We start from the raw sequence: 20438 nt of genomic DNA on the forward strand, positions 1-20438 counted from the left end.
TTCGAGATTCATGGGTTCTGGGTTGTAGTTTGATAGTTTCAGGTATCCACCACCAGCTACCCCAATTCTTTAGAACCTAAAAAGGGTTGACTAAAGTGTGCATAAGAGTGCCCACCAGAGTGACCTCTCGGCTCCTTTCGGAATCTCTCTGCCACTGAAGCTTATTTCATTTCCTTTCACATCCCCCTTTTGGTCAAGAAGATGTTCTCCGTCCCACAATGCCAGGTCTACATTCCTCCCCAGGAGTCATATTCCACGTTGCCAGGGAGATTCACTCCCCTGGGTGTCTGATCCCACGTAGGGGAGAGGGCAGTGATTTCACCTTTCAAGTTGGCTTAGCTAGAGAGACAGGGCCACATCTGAGCAACAAAGAGGCATTCGGGAGGAGGCTCTTAGGCACAACCATAGGGAGGCCTAGCCTCTCCTTTGCAGCAACCATCTTCCCAAGGGTAAAACCTGTGGTAGAGGGCTCAACCCATCAAACCACCAGTCCCCTATGTCTGTGGTCATGTTAGCAACCATGGAGGTGGGGTAGGCGAATACCCCTGCATTCTCCACAGGCTCCTCAAGGGGGCACTACATCTTTTTTTTTTTTTTTTAACTTTCCCTTCTTTTTTAAATCAACTGTATGAAAAAAAAGTTAAAAAGAAAACAAACATACAATAAAAGAACATTTCAAAGAGACCATAACAAGGGAGTAAGAAAAAGACAACTAACCTAGGATAACTGCTTAACTTCCAACATGTTCCTACTTTACCCCAAGAAAGTTACCTAATATAGCAACATTTCTGTGAACTTGCTCCTACTATATCCATCAGAAATTAACAGACCATAGTCATTCCTGGGCATCCCCAGAACGTTAAATAGCTTATCTGTTCTTCTTGGATTATTGTTCCCCCTTCCTTAATTGCTCTCTATTGCTAGTTCCCCTACATTCTACATTATAAACCATTTGTTTTACATTTTTCAAAGTTCACATTACTGGTAGCATATAATATTTCTCTTTTTGTGCCTGGCTTATTTCGCTCAGCATTATGTCTTCAAGGTTCATCCATGTTGTCATATGTTTCACGAGATCGTTCCTTCTTACTGCCGCGTAGTATTCCATCGTGTGTATATACCACATTTTATTTATCCACTCATCTGTTGAAGGACATTTGGGTTGTTTCCATCTCTTGGCAATTGTGAATAATGCTGCTATGAACATTGGCGTGCAGATATCTGTTCGTGTCACTGCTTTCCGATCTTCCGGGTATATACCGAGAAGTGCAATCGCTGGATTGAATGGTAACTCTATATCTAGTTTTCTAAGGAACTGCCAGACTGACTTCCAGAGTGGCTGAACCCTGTCCTGGTGGGCTCGGAGAGCCCAGAGGTTCTCCGACCCTGAAGACCCAGGCATCAGTGTTGGGACACTGCTGGTTCGGCTCTTCCAGCTTTGGGCTTTCTGCGAGAGGGGCGGGTAGTTTGTAAAGGGCTTCCTTAGGCCCCTGTCATGTCATCTGGCTTGGAGGCACTAAGGCTACTTCACAGCCATGACCTTCAGCCTCTCCCCAGGAATAGGAGAACCGGAAAGGAAACTGAGTCCCAATTGCTGCCCCTTAAATAAGTCCGTAAAGCACCAGGGATAGAGCCTGAGAGTCCTAATCCTAGGCCAGCCCTTGTGGCACAGTCAGCCATTCCCTCGCTCTCAGCCCCAGCCCCCAAGGATTCAGCTGAGCCACTGGCTGTGTATGTGTGTGGGTGCCTTCAAGGCCCTCTTCCTCTCCCTCAGTCACCTTTACCCCTTACCTCACAGGCACCTCTCAGGCTCCAACCCCTTTGCTCTTCAGTCCTCTATCGCAGGCAGAGCATGGAGCTGCCTGAGACTGGGAACAAGGTCTGAACCTGGTCCCCTTTCCGAGTAAGCTGCTCATTTGGGTTTTGTGGCTTGGCTTGGTCATCCACAGAACCAGCCTGAGTGTCTGGGTTGGGAGTCAAGCTCCCCACCTTGATAAGCATCCAGGAAAGTGGACTCCTCTTTTCTGGCTGAAAGGGCCTCTGATGGCAAGTCTCACTACACCCATTGCCCAGAGGAGGGAACTAAAGCCTAAAGTGGGAAAAGGACTTTCCCAAGGTCACACAAAGTGGTGGGCAAAGGTGGACTAGGGGACTAGAACCCAGCCTCCTGCCTCTCCCCCCTGGACTCCTCACCTTAAGTCCCGTGCCTCTAGCCTACCTCTCCCAGCCAGCCCTGGGAGCCAAGCCTGGAAATGGATCCCTGACCTCAGCATTCCTATTCAGTGCCACTAGCTTCACCATATTTTGACCCTTTGGAGTAGCAGTTCCCTGGCTGTTTGGGCCAGGAGTTGGGGGACCTAGGTTTTGGGTCTGCTGGCTGCCCTATGCCCACAGGCCATGATGCTGCTTGGGGCATGACTGATGGGAGTGCTGCTGTTCTCCCAGTTGGTGCTGAAACTACCCTGGACCCAGGTGGGGTTATCCCTGCTGCTCCTCTACCTGGGCTCTGGCTGCTGGTGCTTTATCTGGATGTTTGTCACCACTCTCAGATGTGATGTCTTGTGAGTTCCACATCTACCCCTTTGCTCAATCTCCCATGACCTGCCAGGTTTCTAATCCCCCAAATCTCCCCAGGTCTGACCCTATAGCCTCTGCCAGCACAGGGCATCAGGACCCCAAAGGCGCAGCTTTGCTCCACACACTTTATGTGGCAGTACTTAGTACCTCCATCTGCAAGGTCAAAATCTCCTCTTGGGGAATTGTGCTGAGTTCCCTAGCCTGGAGCAGGCTTGGGGCCTAGGTTATCCGTTGAACACCCAGGTGTGTTGCATGGACACCTGCAACTCCTGAGAGGTTGAAGACCTATCCTCTGAGAAAGGCCCTGCCCTTGGGTTGGCATGAGTCAGGGAGGGCATGAGGGGCACTGACATCCTAAAGCAGGGCCCTGAGTCAGATGTCTTGGAGAACCCACTCCCCCAGGAAAGTCAGACATGGTCCACAGGGGCATCCTGTACCGAAAATACCTGCTCTCTCCTCCTCTGTGCCAGAGGCTGGGCTGGGCTCTGGGACCCAGTGGGAACAAGGCAGGTCCACTCCTCGGCCAGGCTCAGACTGGTCAGGGAGATAAGAAGGGTACACAGTAAAGCCCTAAACTGGCAGTGCCATGTGGACAGAGACCCTGGTGGACTCGCTCCAATGTGTCCCCGTGCCCAGCAGTGACCTCTACCTAGAATAGGTGGCTGAGCATTTGTCCATCTGCATTGATTACAAAATGAGATGAGTGACCATGGTGCTGAGCTCAGGGAGTGTGGAGCAAGGAGAGGTAGCCTCAGGTCAGGGGCTTGGGAACCAGAGAGGCCTCTTGGAGGAAAAGTAGTTGTACTTGAATTGCACCTCCAAGGAAGTGAGGAGAGGGTATTCCAACCAGAGGGAACAGGATCAGCAAAGGCAGCGAGGTCTGAGAGCTGCCAGAGTTCTGGGGGTCAGAGGTGGGAGGTGCAGGGAAGGGGGATGTTTCCAGGTGGTTCCACAAACACTGAACTTGCTCTGTGCTTGGCGCTGAGCAGGATACAGGGGAGGAGACAGTGAACAAGACAGAGTCCCTCCCTTGGCAAACCCATCCTTTATTTACTGTGGTAATGAGTGGTGGGGGGCAAGTTCAAATCAGGGGCTCTGAGGGGCCCAAAATTAGGAGTTTGAACTTTAACTTGGGGACCAGAAGACCCCTGCAAGGCTTCTGACAGAGTAGCGGGTTCAGAGCAGAGCTTAGAGGGTAGAAGTTGAACTGTGGAGCCAGAGAGGCTTGGTGTTGATATCCTGGGTTGGCTATATCCCATCTAGGAAGCCCTGGACAAGCCATTGTCCCACTGGGGCCTCAGTTTCCTCCTCTGTACAGTACAGAGAGTAATCATGCCAGTCTCTGCTCATTGTTGTGAAGAATCAATGAGATGATGCACGTTGTGGGGCTTACGCAGTACCTGGCAGGCAGACGGTGCTCAGAAGTGGCACACCCTGGGCTGGCTGGAGTGTTAGCTCCCACCCCCACTCCCCAGCAGTCATGGCTCCTTTGCTGTCACACAGGGTGACCTGGTGCTCCTAAAAGTGAAGGCAAAAGTGTGGCGGTACCTGCAGCTGCAGTGGACAATGCCCATTTTGTTTACTTTGATGGTTCCATGCCATCCTGACAAGACAACTCTGATCTTACAGGGCACAGACATGCATTGGAACTTCTGCCAGCTGGAAGACTATTTGAGCAGCATGGCCAACTTCCTGTAAGCCCAGGGCCTGGCCTCAGGAGATGTGGCTGCCCTCTTCATGGAGAACAGTGAGTTCGTGGACCTGTGGCTCAGCATGGCCAAGGTGGGTGTGGAGGCGGCACTCATCAGCACCAACCTCCAGAGGGGACACCCTGCGCCACTGCCTGACCACCTCCAGGGCAGGGGCCCTCATCTTTGACAGCGAGATGGTCCCCAGTGAGCTCCAGGGAGGGAGCAGTGGTAGTGGAGTGTCCCTTAGGACCTTGTGCCGCCCACCCACCCCCAGGTGGCAGAGGCTGTGTGGCTCAGTGGGCAAGGGTAGGAGCCCTAGAGTCAGACCACCTGGGCTCTGCTGCTGGTAAACTGCAGATACTAGTAAGAGATGTGAATTCTCTGAACTTCAGTTTCCTGAGACCGTTGGTTCCTCCCTTGCCCTGTTTTCAAGAAGATACTTCACCTGAAGTGCTAAGCACAGTGTGGGATGCTGGGCAAACACCCAGATATAATGAGACTCATTAGGCCTCATTTGCCTCATCTGTAAAATGGGAACACAAATCCATTCCCTGCTGTCTTCAGAGCTTGTGTTTTATTTGCTACTCCATTGAGCACTGACAGTGTGCTAGCTGGGTACTTTAGAAACAGCAGCTTTAATCTTCACAAAGATAGGGTAAGGTAGAGATTGTCATATAGGTTTTATGGATGAGGAGACTGAGGTTCAGTGGAGTTTGAGGAACTCACCAAGGTCACACAGCTGGTGAGTGGAGGAACTCAAATTTGACTACAGTGTCTGTGTTCTTTCTCCCGACACTGCTGTGGTTGTAGGATAATAGGGAAGGTTATTAAGATGCAGAAAGGGGAAGATTTAGTGGGGAGAGGGGAGAGGTTTGGACAAACATGAGGAAGCCAGAGGGAGTGGGTCTCAGCAGGCCAGGACCGGCCCATGTCCAGGGCACAGGATTATCTGGGTGTCTGCAGGACCCAGGGGAGCCTGAGAGAAGGTTCCCACTCTCTGAAGGGGCTCGAAGGCTGCTGGACTCTGACCCCCCCATTTCTCCCTTCTAACTAGACCCCATGGAGTAGTTAGTACAGCAGTGAAGTGCTCAAACCTTGGTGTGAGGCAGAACTGGCATTGCATCCCAGGTCCAGCACATTATAGCTGTGAGCAAGACCCTCCGATTCTCACAGCCTCCACTTCCTCATCTGAAAAATCAGCTGTTACTGGTACCTACTTCATAGGGCCATGTCAGCAGGAGAAGGCATGTAAGGAACCTGCTGTGATGAGAGCCAGCTGCTAATGGGGATGTTGCTGCAATCAGCAACTTCCTTGGTATGAAGTCCCAGGGGCTTTACCATCTCTGGGGGTGGCCCAGTCAGTCTCCCCTGACAACACGGCTGGCACTGACCTGAACAGAGGTCCTGGGACAGGGGGTTTCCTGGACTAGCTGCTGACCTGCCCTGTCTCCCCTACAGCTGTCTGTGAGATCCCTGCCGGCCTGGGTCCCTCACTGAGCCTCTTCTGCTCCGGCTCCTGGGAGCCCAGGGCAGTGCCTTCTGGCACAGAGCACCTGGACCCCTACTGGAAGATGCCCCCAGCACCTGCCCAGTCCCCCTGAGAAGGGCATCACAGGTGGGTTCCTCACGCCCACAGAGGGGTTCCAAGATGGGCTGAGGACAGAGCACTGACATTGGGGCCAGAAAACTGGGTACTTCCATGGGACACTCCAGGGGTCACTGAAGGGTTAATGGGCTAGTGTATGTGAAAGTGCCCAGCACACAAAATCCAGTTCTTTGATTTGTTGAGCGAGCCTTCATTTATGCCTGACATGAGCAGGAAGCTGCTGTGTCCGAATTTTGGCTGGGGGAGGGGGTGAGAGGCAAGACTTTCAATAGTCATCAAGCCCCTTTTCAGTGTAAGACATGCTGGGTCTTCTCCTTGATCTCCCTGCACTGGCTGCCTTCCCCTCCACCTCTTCCAGGCAGCGTTCCGGGGCTGCACCTCTCTCCCCCTACACCCCAGACTGCCTTGCCCCTTTGGCTCTCACACTTTCCTTGTGAAACTGCTCAGCTTGATGCATTGACTAGTGGCTCAGAGCTTAGACTGTCAAGTCAGATCTGAGTTCATATCCCAGCTCTACCTCTTACCTTCTGTTACTCTGGAAATCTGACTTTTTATTCCCTCAGCCATAAAACTGAGGACAGTAAAAACACCTAGTTTATAGGATGGCTCTGAGGATCGAAAAGATAACAGTGGGTAAAGCCATGAAGCTAGAGTGTGGCAAGAAGTGCTCAGTTAGTGGTCATGGTCATTCTTATTTAAGCTCCCTTGCATGCATGTCCTGTCTCCTTGGTGCTTTTGTCAGCTGCCTGAGGGCAGAGACTGTGGCTGATTCACCCTGGTGCCCTCATGGTGCCCAGCCTAGGGCTGGCATATGGCAGGCATTCAGAGAGCATGAGATGGTTGCTATTTAATATGCAGAGTCATCCCACAGAATTCCTGACCTCAGGTGTGGTGGGATTGAACCTCATTCAGAAATGACAATGTGATGGTCCCTGTTCAGGCATGAAGGGGGGGAGGGTAAATAAGTGGTCACTGGTGTAGAAGCTGCACAGTCTCTTCCTCCACCTGGAACACCCCACTTCCTGCATAATGCCTACCCACACTCTTAAGGCTTGGCATGGGCATCACCTCCTTCAGGAAGCCCACCCTCGGGCTCCCACCTCCCCTCAAGCCTGTGTCAAGTGCCTCTGCTGTGTGTTGACAGGTCCTGTGCTTTCCACCCTCATCCCAGGACTTTGTGCCTGGTACTGGAATTGCCTGTGCACTCATCTGACTGTCCCACTAGGCTGTGACCTCCTCTAGGGCTGAGACTGTGCCCATCTTAGTCCCTCTTGTATCCCTAGGCTTGGTCCAGGCACAAGTCTTGGTTTTCACAGGTGGGGGCCTGTGGCTTCAACAGCTGCATCCTGACCTTCGTGTACCCCATCCGGCTGGTGCATGTCAATGAGGACACCTTGGAGCTGATCTGGAGGCCTGGTGGTGTCTGTGTTCCCTGCCAACCAGGTCTGTGTGGGGCTGGAGTTGGGGGTGTTCCAGGAGAGAGAGCACAGGTGCCGGTGGGTGGGGAGCCCTATTCTGACCAGTGGCCAACAGTCAGTTCTTCTCTTAGTTCTACAGGTTTTTCATTTCTTTCATCCATTCATTCCTTCACCATCCATCCATCCCTCCATCAGTCCATTCATTCATTTTCGTGTTGACTCGATAAGACTCTCCAGGCTGCCCTGTTTGATCCCGGCTCAGCCACTTGGCTCTGGGACACGGACGAGTTATTGAGCCTTTCTGCCTGAGTTTCCTCATCGGCAAATGGGGATGAAAGCAGCACCCACTCCATCAGGCTGACCTGAGGATTAGCTGTGACAGTGTAAAGCTCCTCCAGGCACAGACGAGGGGCTCGGTGAGCACTAGCTTTGCTCAGACTGTCCACGTGGAACTTGGCCACCCATTGTTTATTTGTTCATCTTCCCATGCATTCAGTGACAGACATTACTGAGGGTCTACCAGTGTCAGAGATGCCCAGATAGGCTCCCTGCCCTGAGGGTGCTCCTGGGCTACGGGGAGAAATGGGGCATTTCCTGGGAAGCAGTGTGAATGGAAGTTAGATCAGGACACAGGGTGTGTTCAGGGGTGGAAGGAACAGGTGGAAGAGACAACCTGGGGGTGTTTCCAAATCCGACTCTGCCTTCCTTGCCCCCAGGTGAGCCAGGCCAGCTGGTGGGCCACATCCTCCAGCAGGACCCCCTGTGCCGCTTCGACAGCTACCTCAACCAAGGTGACAGTAACAAGAAGATCACCAAGGATGGCTTCAGGAAAGAGGACCAGGCCTACCTCACCTGTGGGCGGACACCTCTCCCCAGCTCTTCACAGCCCCCTTCCTCCCTTAGTAGCCCCTTCCTGGGGGAGGGGAATGAGGGGAACTCCCCGCCGCCTTCAGAGAACACCTCCCGAGGGCTCCCCCACTTCCAGGCCTTGTGGTAAACAAATCCTTGGGATCCAGCGAGGACTGCCTGGTCTACACCTCTGAGTCAGGAGCCAGGGCAGGCCCAAGCTCTGCCACACACCACCCCTCCCTAGGCGATGTGCTGGTGATGGACGAGCTGGGCTGCCTGTGCTTCTGAGACAGCACTGGGGACACGTTCCACTGGAAGGAGAGAACGTGTCCGCCATGGAGGGCACACTCAGCTGCCTGTGGGACATGGCCAGTGTGGCCGTTTGTGGTGTCGAGGTGCCAGGTGTGTGGGGGAAGGCATGGGTGGGCAGGTGGAGGGTCAGCTGGCCAGTACCACCCAGGGGCTCCCTGCCACCAGCTGCTCACTGTCCACCTTACTGCCTCCAGGAACTGAGGGTCGGGCCAGAATGGCTGCTCTGGCCAACCCCACTGGCAGCTGTGACCTGGAGCACTTTGCTCAGGTCCTGGAGAAGGAGCTGCCCCTGTACACATGCCCCATCTTCCTGTGCTTCCTGCCCGAGCTGCACAAAACAGGTCTCTCCCAAAACCCACTCCAACTCTCAGGTTTCAGATCTAGCCCCTTGCATGTTTACTTCTAGAAAAGCCTGGGTGGCTGTCATTTGACCTTTACCCACAGCCTTACTGGGTCATCGTAAACTGACCTCCCATTGTATGGGTGAGCAGACTGAGCCTTCCGAGAGAGGAGGTCCCACACTGTGTGGCTGGCTTTTCCATGAGCAAAACCCAAAATTTCTCTTTTAGTTCTGAGTTCTGTTGCTTCTGGTCCTCTCTGCTTTTGCTGGCAGTGGAGAAAGGCACTAACAAAGAACAGAAAGGATCACTTTGGTGATCAACCCACCTGCCCTCAGCCCAGAACCATCCAACTGTGTCCATGGAAGGGACCCCAGAAATCAAGAAATTTGCAAGTGGTCGGCCAGAGAGGAGATCAGTTGTCCAAGGCAACAGAATAAGCTGGTGGCACAGCTGGGACTAGCCTGGCTCTGCACATTTCCAAATCTATACCACCGTCCTCACTGTGCCCACTTGTAGCCCCCTTCCACTTACCACCACCCTCCATGGCTGCTAAGGACCCAACCTGCCTCCCCCCATCTTTCCTTTCCTTTTATAACTCTGGTTTGAGTTTTTCACTCTTTCTGATTGAGGCTTTGTTATTCTACAAACACAGAAAAGTTACATCAGCATTTGGCACACGCAAGGTGCAACTTCCCTGCTAATAGCAACAGCAACAATAACTAACTCTTCCTCACCCTGAGTCACTTTACATTTTTTCAAAGCATTTCCAAGCCCATGTTCTGTTTGCTTGTAATATGAACTCCGTAAGGATGCAAGAAGCAGGTACAGTGAACTAATTTAGAGCTGGAAAATGGAGTTCCAGAAACACCAGGTACTATTTGCTGCTATTATTATTACTGTTATCATCATCGTTTGACCAGCCAACATTTGAGTCCTTTGCCAGGCACCAGGTGAACACTTTGTACGCATGATCCCATGTATTCCTCACAACCACAATGTGTGGCGGTTACTGTTATCCCCATTTTACAGACAGGAAACCCTCAGAATTAAGACCCTTGCCTAAGGTCACATAGGCAGAACTGGGATTTGACCATTCAAGTGTGTCTGACTCTATAACCATATTTTTTTTTTCTTGTAAGGGAGGGTAGACATGAAGGGGAAATTAAGTTTGTATTTTAAACAAATATATTCACCTGGTCCAAAGGTACAGAAGTAAAATGTCTCCTAGTGGCCCTGTTCCTCTCCTGAGTTTTCAATGAATTCTTCCACACACATTTTATGTAAATTCAACCATAGATAAAAATGTGAATGTAAATACGTGCTCCCCCCTTTCTTCACCAATGCTGCTCTGCACCTTCATTTGTCCCTCCTGCTGGAGCCAAAACCAGGTAATGGCAGGGCTCAAACTCAGGCTCCCGGCTCCAGATCCAGTGCTCCCTCTAGGACAGCACCCCCAACCACATTAACTCAAGCAGCAAGGAATGTCCGGTGCTTCCTTCTAGCATCAGGGCTCTCCATCCTGCAGAAGGGAACTTCAGGCCATCTGCCCCATCATGGAAACTAGGGCTCACCCTGTCCATCTACTTCTGCTGAGTGGAGACAGCAGACAGGGTCCGCTCCAGCTCTCCTACATGCTGATGGGAAGACAGCAGGTGATTCATGAGATCCTCTGACTCTCCTGGAATGAGAGAGGTACAGAGATGGAAGCCAGAAGAAGGAATCCCATTGATGGGCTGACCACGTGACAAGGTGAAGGATGAAGGGGTGTGCCAGGCTCCTACCTGCTTTCTGCCTGACTGCCTGCTGGGTGCAAGTCAGGGCCGTATATAACTCGGCCTTCTCGGACACTAGAATCCCAATGGTCTGGATGTGAAACTTTGGGAGAAAAGCCAAACAAGTACTGAGAAACAGGAAACAAGATGTTTCCTAGGACATGAAGGAACACCATAGAATCTACTCACCTGAAGCTGTTCCCTTAGGACTCCCTCCTTTGCAAACTTTTGCTCAAATTCTTTCTCCTGTAGGATGGGGGTGGGGGTGGGGGGACAGCCCTCACTGGGAGGAGGCAGAGATGGAACAGCAAAGCACATGCCCCCATGGCCCAGAAAGGGCCCACCAATGAGACCAGATTATCAGGAACTCTGGCGGGGCAGAAGAGGGGTGGGGTAGGAGCCCTTTATTTCTCCAGATTGGGAGTGGGCAAGAGACTGGAGCCTTTACATCTGAACCCTCCCCAAAACCCATCATCCACATAGTGGCTAAGCAAGGAAATAACACTACTTTTTGGAGTTGATCCAAAACATCTTGTTTCTACTCCATTTAATCCAATGCATCTTGTTTCTGCTGTTTCTGTGGAGAGAGCAAAGCTAGGTGTCTGAGGTTGTTCCCCTTTACTACATTCCCCAGACCAAGTAAGAAGGGGCAGGTAGGGGCAAGGAATGGATTTTTAAGGAAAAGTTCTCAGACCCTATGGAGACTTAAAGACAAACTCTTCTCAAGTTCCCAAGAAAAGAGAACTTGTGTCTTCCTTGGTTGTCTCTCACAGCTATGGAACTGAAAGTCTGAACCTGGAGTCCTTCTAAAGGACAATAACATAAACCTCTAGAAATGGAGGCTGAGAAGGGAAGGACAACCCACCTGCCAGCTCATGACTTGGAAAGGTGCATTCACCCAGCAGGTGTTTACTCAGCACATACTATGGGCCAGGTACTACCCATAATAGCAGGGATACAGGAATGCAAAGGACAAGACCCCCACATTCCCTAACATCTTCATTTCAGTGGACCTTTACATTTTATTTTTAGACCTAAAAGACATCTTAATTCTACTCCTCAGGAAACTGAACCCCATGGAAGAGAGATGACTTGTCCAAAGTGAAACAGAACAAATTAGGTTCTGAGTCCAGACTGGAATCCGAGGATCCAGTGAGGTTAGTGCTTCCACTGAGAGTCCACAGTGCAGGACAAGGTTGGGGAGGACTCAAGCAGTGGTGTTTAGAGAAGAGACTGGGTAAAGGGGGCAGTGACAGAAAGAGCCATGCTGCATGCTGAGTGTTCTGGATACCTCCAGCTGAGACATAGGCCCCTGAGCACCCCATTTTCTCTTGGTACTAGGGATCCCTCCTTTCTTCAGAACCCAACAGGGAAATTGGAGACCAGGGTTGACATCATGGAATCAGGGGACCCCATCAGACTCTTGCCAATTCCTCTGTTTACTGAGTTGCTTGTTTATAAGATCGCTGGAATCCAGGGCTACTGAGAGCCCTTGGCATCGGTGCTGAGGCACATGCAGAGAAGAGGAGGAGTGGGAAGAGAGTTGGGGGAGAGGTAGAGCAATCAGGGTTGGGGGTGTCTGGTGCTGTCTCAGCTGGCAGCTGGGTACCCAGCCCCCACTGTGGGAGGAAATGGGGAGACTGGCCTGCAGGGTCACTGGGCCACAGTCCAGGGCCACTTACCTCCAGATCTTTCATCTTAGCAGAAGATGCTAGGCCCTCCCGATTGATGTAGGATGAAGACTAGAAGAGATTGAAAGAGCTCACATGGAGATGCTCATTGTCCCCAGCCATGTCTAAGCCCTCTGACTTCCTTTCTTCCCCACCAACTGGCAAGAGATTTTCTGCCAAACATGGTCTCCTCTTGTAATCCCTTATATGCCACTTTTTCATGGTTCTTATTTTCCTGTCCTTCCCCTCAGTAGTGCTCATTCTGTGCTTTCTACAGTAGGATAAGAGGATGTAACTTATGGTCTAACTCTCATTCATACAGTATCAAAAAAGGAGGCTCAGAGAAGGACTGACCAAACATTACCCACCAAGTCAGTAGGCCCCATGATCTTTCCACAATACCGTGCTGCTCTCCCTATTGTGAAGGAGGTTTCTTTCTATCCTACTTTCCTTCATCGTCTCTCCACTCCTGGGCCCCAATTTCTGGCATACCTCAGACACGAGCCCGTTGAGCTGCTGGGAAATCTGTTGCAGGCTCTCAGTAGATGACACGGTCCTGAGGATGAAGGCACGTGGGTCAGGGCTAAAGGCAACTCACAGGAAAGAGAGGGTCATGGGCAGTGGCACATCCCAACACTCACAGTCTAGGGACTGCTGCCCCCATAAGAGACACTCACTTGTTTTCATCCAAGGTGAGAGGACCATTGTCTGCATCATAGTTCTGTTTGGGAAGAAATGCTTAAAGTGTTCACTCAGTTTCTGAAAAGAATTGCATGAAGTAGGGTAAACCAAGCAAAGTCTAACAACCTCACCCCTTTCCCAGACCTTAAGTAAAACCCCAGTCTTGGCCTCTCCCATTCCTGTCCTTAGGAAGGATGCTTGGCTCTAGGAACCAAGCTACCTTGAGAAAGCAGAGGAGAATCCGAAGTAGGTATAGACTTCTAGGAAGGAGGGGTGGTGAAGATACAGTGGGGCAGTGGGCAAAGGAGGAAGAGGTGCAAACCTTAGGTGATGCCATGCTAGTACACGGGGAACTAGCACAGAGGAGATGGACACCGCCAGGAAGTACAGTGTCATCAGCAGATGAAGCAGGAGTGGCGCGGTCTTTGGGCACCTGTCACAGAACAGAGCAGGGGGTTAGGAGGACACGTAGGAAAGAGGACATTGGGATCCTGTGGCAGTGAGGCCATGGACATAGGGATGCAGAGGACAGGTGTTGGTGCCATTGGAGTGACTGTCATACATGCTGGAAGCCTCTCTGGGGCATGGACATGGCTTGCCCAGGCATCTGGCCACTCTGCAGCATTTTGGACAGCCAAAACTCAAAGCAGGGCCTGCAAACTTCCTTCATGAGAACTTGAGGACCTTGTTCTCCTTGGAGCTGAGAAACAGTGTCAGGCTTTCACCTGTGACAGCCAGAGCAAGTAGAAAGAAGGTATGTCAAAGTCAGAGAAAAGAAAGACATTATTCTTTCAGAAAGCTAGTTTGTTCCCCAGAGTGACCCTTGGCCCCTGCTGGGCAGAGGAGGGCAGTGATGAAGAAGTAGATATGATCTAGCTAGCTGCCTTTTTCTTCTGTTCTCTTCCTTTCTTCCCTCTGCCATGGGAAAGATGACAAACTGATGCTTAACAAGGCAAGACTGTGAGGGAGCCAACACCTGACTAGGGAAGCTGGACCTGGGCTGGAAGAGGCCACACCTGTCTCGGGAAAGGGCTCCCTGCTCTCTGGACCCTAAGGCTCTGGCCTCTGAAAACCCAAATCTACTTTGTTCCTCAGAAGGAAGTGTTGTGGAGCCTGAGAGAGCTGAAGATGAGCAAACTTGTCTTGGTAGGTTTACTGTCTGTGTTGTGACGTTTGAACCTGGAACTTGCCTTGCTTATTTCTTCAACTGAATCTATTAGGTAATAGCAGGGCTTCCGCAGCTGGCTAGGCACGGGACTTTGGAGGAGGAGGCTGGCACGCCTCACCACAGACCCTGCCGGGAACTGGGTCCCACCAGGCATCCTGGTTTCCCACTGATCTCTAGGATTAGACAAGGAAAACTCAGAAGGGGAAGAAGTATTTTTCTGAGGACTTTTGAGGGAAAGTAATTCTCCCCTAAATTTTTCTAGTTACTGTGCCTTACACAGGATCCTAGGCACAGACTCTTAGAACATGTAGAGCAGAATGTTTTTCCCATGAGGAACTGAGGTGCCAGATCCCCTGAATGACTGGATCATCGACAGAGCAAAAGCAAAACACATGGATTCACGACTCGTCTAGGGCTGTGCTCCCCTCCCCGTGCCACGCCACCTCTCCTCTAAGTCAGCCAGGCAAGTCACAACAGCTGATAGACCTGATGACTGGGTGTGAACAGTCCTGATGATCTGAAAAATCTTTCTAACACCAACCAGCAGCACCCTCTCCCAGTCCCTTTCCCCTGCCTACCGCAAACAGGATTTAGCCCCATTCCAGCCTCCAGCCTCTGCCTTGGGAGATGACTCTTGGGCAAGTTAGTTAAGGAGGGAGCATCATATATGGAAGAGGTCAGAGGTCATCTCCCAGTCCCATGCAGCCCCAGCACCCTCCACTCCAGGCTCCCTGCCTTCCTAGAAGGTGCTTTGTGAGCTTATGATCCCAGCCCCTACCTACACTGCTCCCGGCGCTTGGAATTCCCATTTCCCCCACTCTCCACTGGATGAATACCACCCACCTTTACCCTTCAAGCCAGCACCAAAGGCCACTTTCTCCATCCTCAAGCCCATTCAGAACCAAGCTCTACTTCAATTGACTATCTTGAATGTTGCCACATTCTACCTTGCTTCCTTCAAAGGGGTCTGCCTTCCTCAGTGTGCACTACATCTTATTCATCTGTTTTCTCCAGCCCAATGAGTATGGCTGGGTATCGAGTTGATTTTTAGAGGGGCCCAGGAGCAGAATGTCCTGGTTACTCATCTGTGTGGTTAATCTCACAATTTTTACAATTAGTTCCTCGAAAAAAAGAACCTCAGTCCTTATGGCTGTGTGATGGTTAGGTTCATGTGTCAACATGGCCAGGTGACCCAGCTGTCTGGTCAAGCAAACACTGGCCTAACAATTGCTGTGAGGATGTTTGAGGCTGATTAATAAAGCAGTAGGCTGGTTTATTAAATCATCAGTCAATTGACTGCAGCTGTGACTGATGACTCACCAAAGGACGTGCCTTCCACAATGAGAGAATGAAATTGGCTGGATTTAATCCAATTAATCAGTTGAAGACTTATAAGCAAGACAGATAGAGGATCTTCACTTCTTCTTCGGCTGCCCAGTGAAGCATTTCCTGAGGAGTTCATCGAAGTTGCTGGTTTGTTTCCTGAGGAGTTCATCAGACATCTTTCTTGGAGTTGACAGTTTGTTGACTGCTCTACAGAATTTGGACTTGTGCATACCCACAGTTGCATGAGTCACTTTTACAATTTGATAGTCAGAGACACCTCTCATTGATTCTGTTTCCCTAGAGAACCCTAACTAATACAAGCTGTAATGCACTCTCTTTCTCTTACACCTATAGTTTCTATGCTCAGACCAAAAACAATTCATCAATTCTAAAATTCACAAATTCTGCTGGTCCTCTGGGAACAGATGCCCTAAGGGCAAGACCTAAGGGATTTCTAAAAATCTCTGCTGCTCTGACAGCACCACTGGACATTCCATTATTTTTTTTTAACTTTTCACTCACATTCACTAATTGTTGACATCTTGCCACATTTGCTTTATCCCTCAAATATTGTGCCCTTTACTCCTAAATACTTTCACATATATTTCTTAAGAAAAAGAACATTCTCTTACATAACCACAGTACAAAGACTGAAATGGGGGAAACTTGAGTTTGATAAAGTAGCATTGAATAAACAGTCTGTATTCAAATTTCACCAATTGTCTCAATATGTTTTACCATTTCCCCCTGATTTAAGATGTACTACAGGATCACAAGTTCAGAAAGTCCTGAATCTACAGGAGTGGCTGAGAGATCCCAGATAGAGCTGAGAGGCTATCCTGGAGGTTTCTCTTATGCAAGCTCCAGCTAGACACCCAAATGGACACAGTATGCTGTGCCCTTACAAAAGTAATCCCCAAATACTTCAGCTTATTACCTTTTTTTTCTTTTTTTCCCCCTCTTGGTCAAGTAGGCATTTTCAATCGCTTGCTGTCAGGGCCAGGCTCATTCCTGGGAATCAGGTCTCACATCACCACAGAGTGGACATTCAATATTAAGGCCTAAAGATCCTATATCCATGCTCTGAAAGTTATTCCCAAATTATCTTTAACTTTCAAGGTGCACCTCCACCTTCTCCAAGGTGATAAAATATGTAGGGGAAGTAAAAAAAAAAAAAAACCCAATCAATCAATCAGATGAAAAAGGAGACATTAGCAGGCCAAGGGTTAATGACAGCAACATAAGATAAGCTAGAGGCAAACCAGAGAAGCCTTGGGGGCATGCATAGTCAGGAGAGAGTGAGCCAGAGAGGGGGTCTCAGCACTGCCTCACCTTCCACTTGTCCAGTGGGGTAGTGTTACCCAATTGGAGTGTTTAAGGTCAGACAACACCACCTTCAGAAAGTCCTGAATCTACAGGAGGCAAAGGGGGAAATGGGTAGTGGGGAGAAAGAGAGAAGTGACTTAGAAAGAGGGAAAATTCAGGGCAGGAGGAGAAGGTGCTGAAGAAGATTGTGCCAGTTTGAATGTATTATGTCCCCCAGAAAAGGCCATATTCTTTGATGCAGTCTTGTGGGGACAGTCATATTAGTATTGAATAGATTGGAATCCATTGGCTGTTTCCATGGGGATGTGACCCACCCAACTGTGGGTGATAATTCTGATTGGATAATTTCCATGGATGTGTGGCCCCACCCATTCAGCTTGTGCATTGATTAGTTTACTGGAGCACTACATAAGCTCAGACAGAAGGAGCAAGCTTGACACAGCCAAGAGGGACACTTTGAAGAATGCACAGAAGCTGAAGAGGAGCTTCAGCTTACAGAGACATTTTGGAGATGGCCTTTGAAAGCAGACTTCTGCTCCACAGAAGCTGAGAGAGGACAAACACCTCAAGAGCAACTAAGAGTGACATTTTTGAGGAGCTGCAGCCTAGGGAGGAATGTCCTGGGAGGAAGCCATTTTGAAACCAGAACTCCAGAGCAGATGCCAGCCACGTGCCTAACAGAGGTTTCCGGACACCATTGGCCATCCTCCAGTGAAGGTACCTGATTGTTGATGCATTACCTGGGACACTTTATGGCCCTAAGAATGTAACTGTGTAACCAAATAAAACCCCCTTTTATAAAAGCCAATCCGTTTCTGGTGTTTTGCATTCTGGAAGCATTAGCAAACCAGAACAAAGATAGAGGAGGGGATCAATACCTTGCGCGGTGTCATCCTTCCAAACACCCACTTGCTGCATTGCCAGAGACAGAAATCAGTGTACACAAATAAATGGAAAAGTTCACTGAATGAAGTAGTTACATAGAGTGGGGGAAACAGACTTTTGAGTAAGATTTCACTTGAACAAAGGGGGCTACAGCCTAAAAAGCCATTTGAAAGATGCTGTTCTAATCCAGCAATATCATGTTACATATAAGGAAACTGAGATTCAGGGGAGGGAGAGATTTTCTTGAGGTCACTCAGCAGGTTGGTGGCAAAGAAACTCAGAACTCAGACCTTGTCCTAATCCTAGTGCCTGGGGCAGTCTTCATCACACTGGGGCTCTTTAGGGACTTTCTAAAGGGAGAGCCTGATGGCAAGTGGCTGTTCTCATCAGCTTGTCTTCTCTGTCGTGCTGGGAATGAGGAAAATCACCAGAGCAATAGGTCAAATAGGAACTACCATTTATTGAATGTTTACTCTATACCAGACCCTGTACTAAGGGGTTTATATGAAAACAGCAAGAAATCTCATTTAAGCTTCACAAGTGTAAGTAAAACATTATCACTATTTACAGATGTGGAAAGAGTCCCAAAGAGCTTAAACAATTTTTCCAAAACCATATACTTAGCAGAGGGAGACAGAGGCAGAATTCTTAACCAGTACTTGACACTTCCTCTTCCTCAATCTTAACCCTTCCCCTCTACTGCACCTTAAGCATCCCTATCCCCAGGAGCCAAACCAGCCAGGACTCACATCCTCCAGCAAGTGGCCACCAGAAGTTGGTTTCTCAGGGTTACTGCCATTTTTGATCTTCCTTTTTCCTTTTGGCTCCTGTAGAAACACCAGCTCTATTTTTCTGCTGAAATTCTGTCAACTGCAGAAAGGAAAAAGAGAGACACTCAAGAGAAATCTAAGCCCATGTACAACATGTGATTTAATGCCACCACCAGCCATACAAGGTGTTGTAATTCTCATTTAATTATTGAAGAAACAGACTCAAAAGAGTTAAGTGATGGATAACATGATTAAAAAAAAAAAAGACAATGCTGTTTAAATTCTGATATGAAGCCCTAGGGTTCTGCCATAATCAGTAACTGGCAGGGGGCAAAACCAGAGGTGGACATTGAAAAGGAAACATTAAATGGGCAAGACCAGTAAGTACATGTGTGATTTAGAAATCAGACCTCAGGGTCCTTTCTTACACATCTACACTTCATACCCCAAGCACTCTTCAGAGCACCCTAGATCGAGAAGATGATATGGGGAAGATTCCCAACAGTGAAATTCATGCAGTTTCCTAGGATTTACTCCACAGAAGATAAGCAAATCTCACTCCAAAGAGCACCGATTGAGGGGGATTGTGGTCCCAGAATTGGAGTATTAGAATGTGACATAGAAAACTCAAAAGGATTTTGAACATCTCTCTGGAGAGTAGAAACATGGAAGAAAACCAAAGTGGATGGATATGCTGTCCCCATTGTCACCCATCAATGTAAAGGTTTTGTGATGACTGGTGAAGTGTGGGCTTTTCATGATGTCAACGTCTGAGGATGTGGTACAGACCAGAGTATGGGAGCCTGAAACCTCTCTGCCTATGTCCCATAGTCCCAAGTTCCCTTCAAGCTGGAAATCTGTGCTGTGACCAGAGAATCTGAAGGGGGTGACCAGGATAATCCTTCTTTGGGCCTCCCTGAAGGTACCTTATGCTGATCCTCCTGTTTTTCTTTGCCTGTTCCTCAGCCTCCTGTTCCCTCCTTATATAAATGTTGGTGTTTCCTTGGGGTTCCACCATCCTCCCACCACTCTTTTTTCTACACACTCCCTCAAAGAGCCCACTCCTGTGCCTTCAATTCATGTCAGGGCAAATGATTCTCTCATATCTCTCTCTAGCTCTGACTCCTCTCTGTACACTTAACAGCTGCCAGCAGGATACCTCTGCCTTCCCACTTGCCCAGGTCTAAAATTACACTCTGCATCCAAGCAGGACCATGAACCAGCTCCCTCTCAAACCATTCTCACATCTTATCAGTGGTCCCCTGGTCTCTCAAAGTGAGCACTGTCTCTTTTCCTTTCTAATGGCACCAGAGTTCATTTTTGTTGTTTCCCCTGGCATTATCACTTCACTCACGACATTCCACCCAAACTGAAGCCATTCAGTCCCTCAAACATGGGCTGTCACCTCGCTTAGGGCCTTTGAACATACTGTACCCTCTGTCTGGAATACTTTCTTGCATTTTTTTCTTATGCCATCTTTTTGCCTGCTCATCCTTCAGGATTCAGCTTTCTCAGCCTTCCCCCTACATCTAGCTCAGCTGAGTCACCCTGTACTTCCACTTCAGAGAATTTTTCAGACTTGTAATTAGTTGATTAACTATTTATCATTAATTTGACAAATATTGAGTGCCTCTCTATGTGATGGGCTCTGTTGTAGACACTATGGAATCAGCAGTAAATAAAGTCCCTGTCTTCATGAATTTTATATTTTAGTGGTTTAAGACCAATGAAAACAATAACATTGATGAATTGTGTATGTCAGGGGGTGAGAAGTGCTATAAAAAAGTAGGGCAATGGGATAGCAAGTGATTGAGGAGTTACCATTTTAGACAGAGTGTATGTAGTGACATGTGAGTACAGATTTAAATGGAGATGTCTGGAGCAAGAGCATATTTGGGGCTAGTCTCTCTGTTTCATGAAAACAGGGCCAGGTTTGACATCCTGTCCATTGCTAAGCCCCTGGAACCTTCCCAATGCCTGGAAGATAATGCTCACTCACTATTTGTTGACTGGTTAAAGCCACAGATCTAAAAACAGGAACCACAT

General features: G+C 49.2%; 2 protein-coding genes across 2 annotated transcripts; one reads left to right on the plus strand and one right to left on the minus strand.

Annotated features, from left to right (window-relative positions):
- Positions 1–2990: 2990 nt before the first annotated feature.
- Positions 2991–8904, plus strand: LOC119535501. The gene is made up of 4 exons (XM_037837818.1): positions 2991–3114; positions 4295–4359; positions 7158–7317; positions 8009–8904. Exons 1-4 carry the CDS (start codon positions 2991–2993, stop codon positions 8287–8289), a joined length of 630 nt encoding a protein of 209 aa, XP_037693746.1. The 3' UTR covers positions 8290–8904.
- Positions 8905–10285: 1381 nt separating this feature from the next.
- LOC119535502 (golgin subfamily A member 2-like) lies at positions 10286–17630 on the minus strand. The gene is made up of 7 exons (XM_037837819.1): positions 17616–17630; positions 16744–16823; positions 12729–12792; positions 12249–12308; positions 10756–10812; positions 10576–10669; positions 10286–10472 (listed from the first exon to the last, which is right to left on the minus strand). Exons 1-7 carry the CDS (start codon positions 17628–17630, stop codon positions 10375–10377), a joined length of 468 nt encoding a protein of 155 aa, XP_037693747.1. The 3' UTR covers positions 10286–10374.
- Positions 17631–20438: the final 2808 nt, after the last annotated feature.

Source organism: Choloepus didactylus, chromosome 5, assembly GCF_015220235.1.
Source record: "Choloepus didactylus isolate mChoDid1 chromosome 5, mChoDid1.pri, whole genome shotgun sequence".
NCBI lineage: Eukaryota > Metazoa > Chordata > Mammalia > Pilosa > Megalonychidae > Choloepus > Choloepus didactylus.

Coding starts and splice junctions, on each gene's coding strand:
- LOC119535501 (XM_037837818.1), top strand. CDS start 2,991: ATGGTCCACAGGGGCATCCTGTACCGAAAATACCTGCTCTCTCCTCCT. Junction 3,115..4,294: donor CCTCGGCCAGGCTCAGACTG/GTCAGGGAGATA, acceptor GCCTGGCCTCAG/GAGATGTGGCTGCCCTCTTC. Junction 7,318..8,008: donor CTGTGTTCCCTGCCAACCAG/GTCTGTGTGGGG, acceptor CCTTGCCCCCAG/GTGAGCCAGGCCAGCTGGTG.
- LOC119535502 (XM_037837819.1), bottom strand. Junction 10,670..10,755: donor TCCTAAGGGAACAGCTTCAG/GTGAGTAGATTC, acceptor TTTCTCCCAAAG/TTTCACATCCAGACCATTGG. Junction 10,473..10,575: donor GGCAGTCAGGCAGAAAGCAG/GTAGGAGCCTGG, acceptor CTCTCATTCCAG/GAGAGTCAGAGGATCTCATG.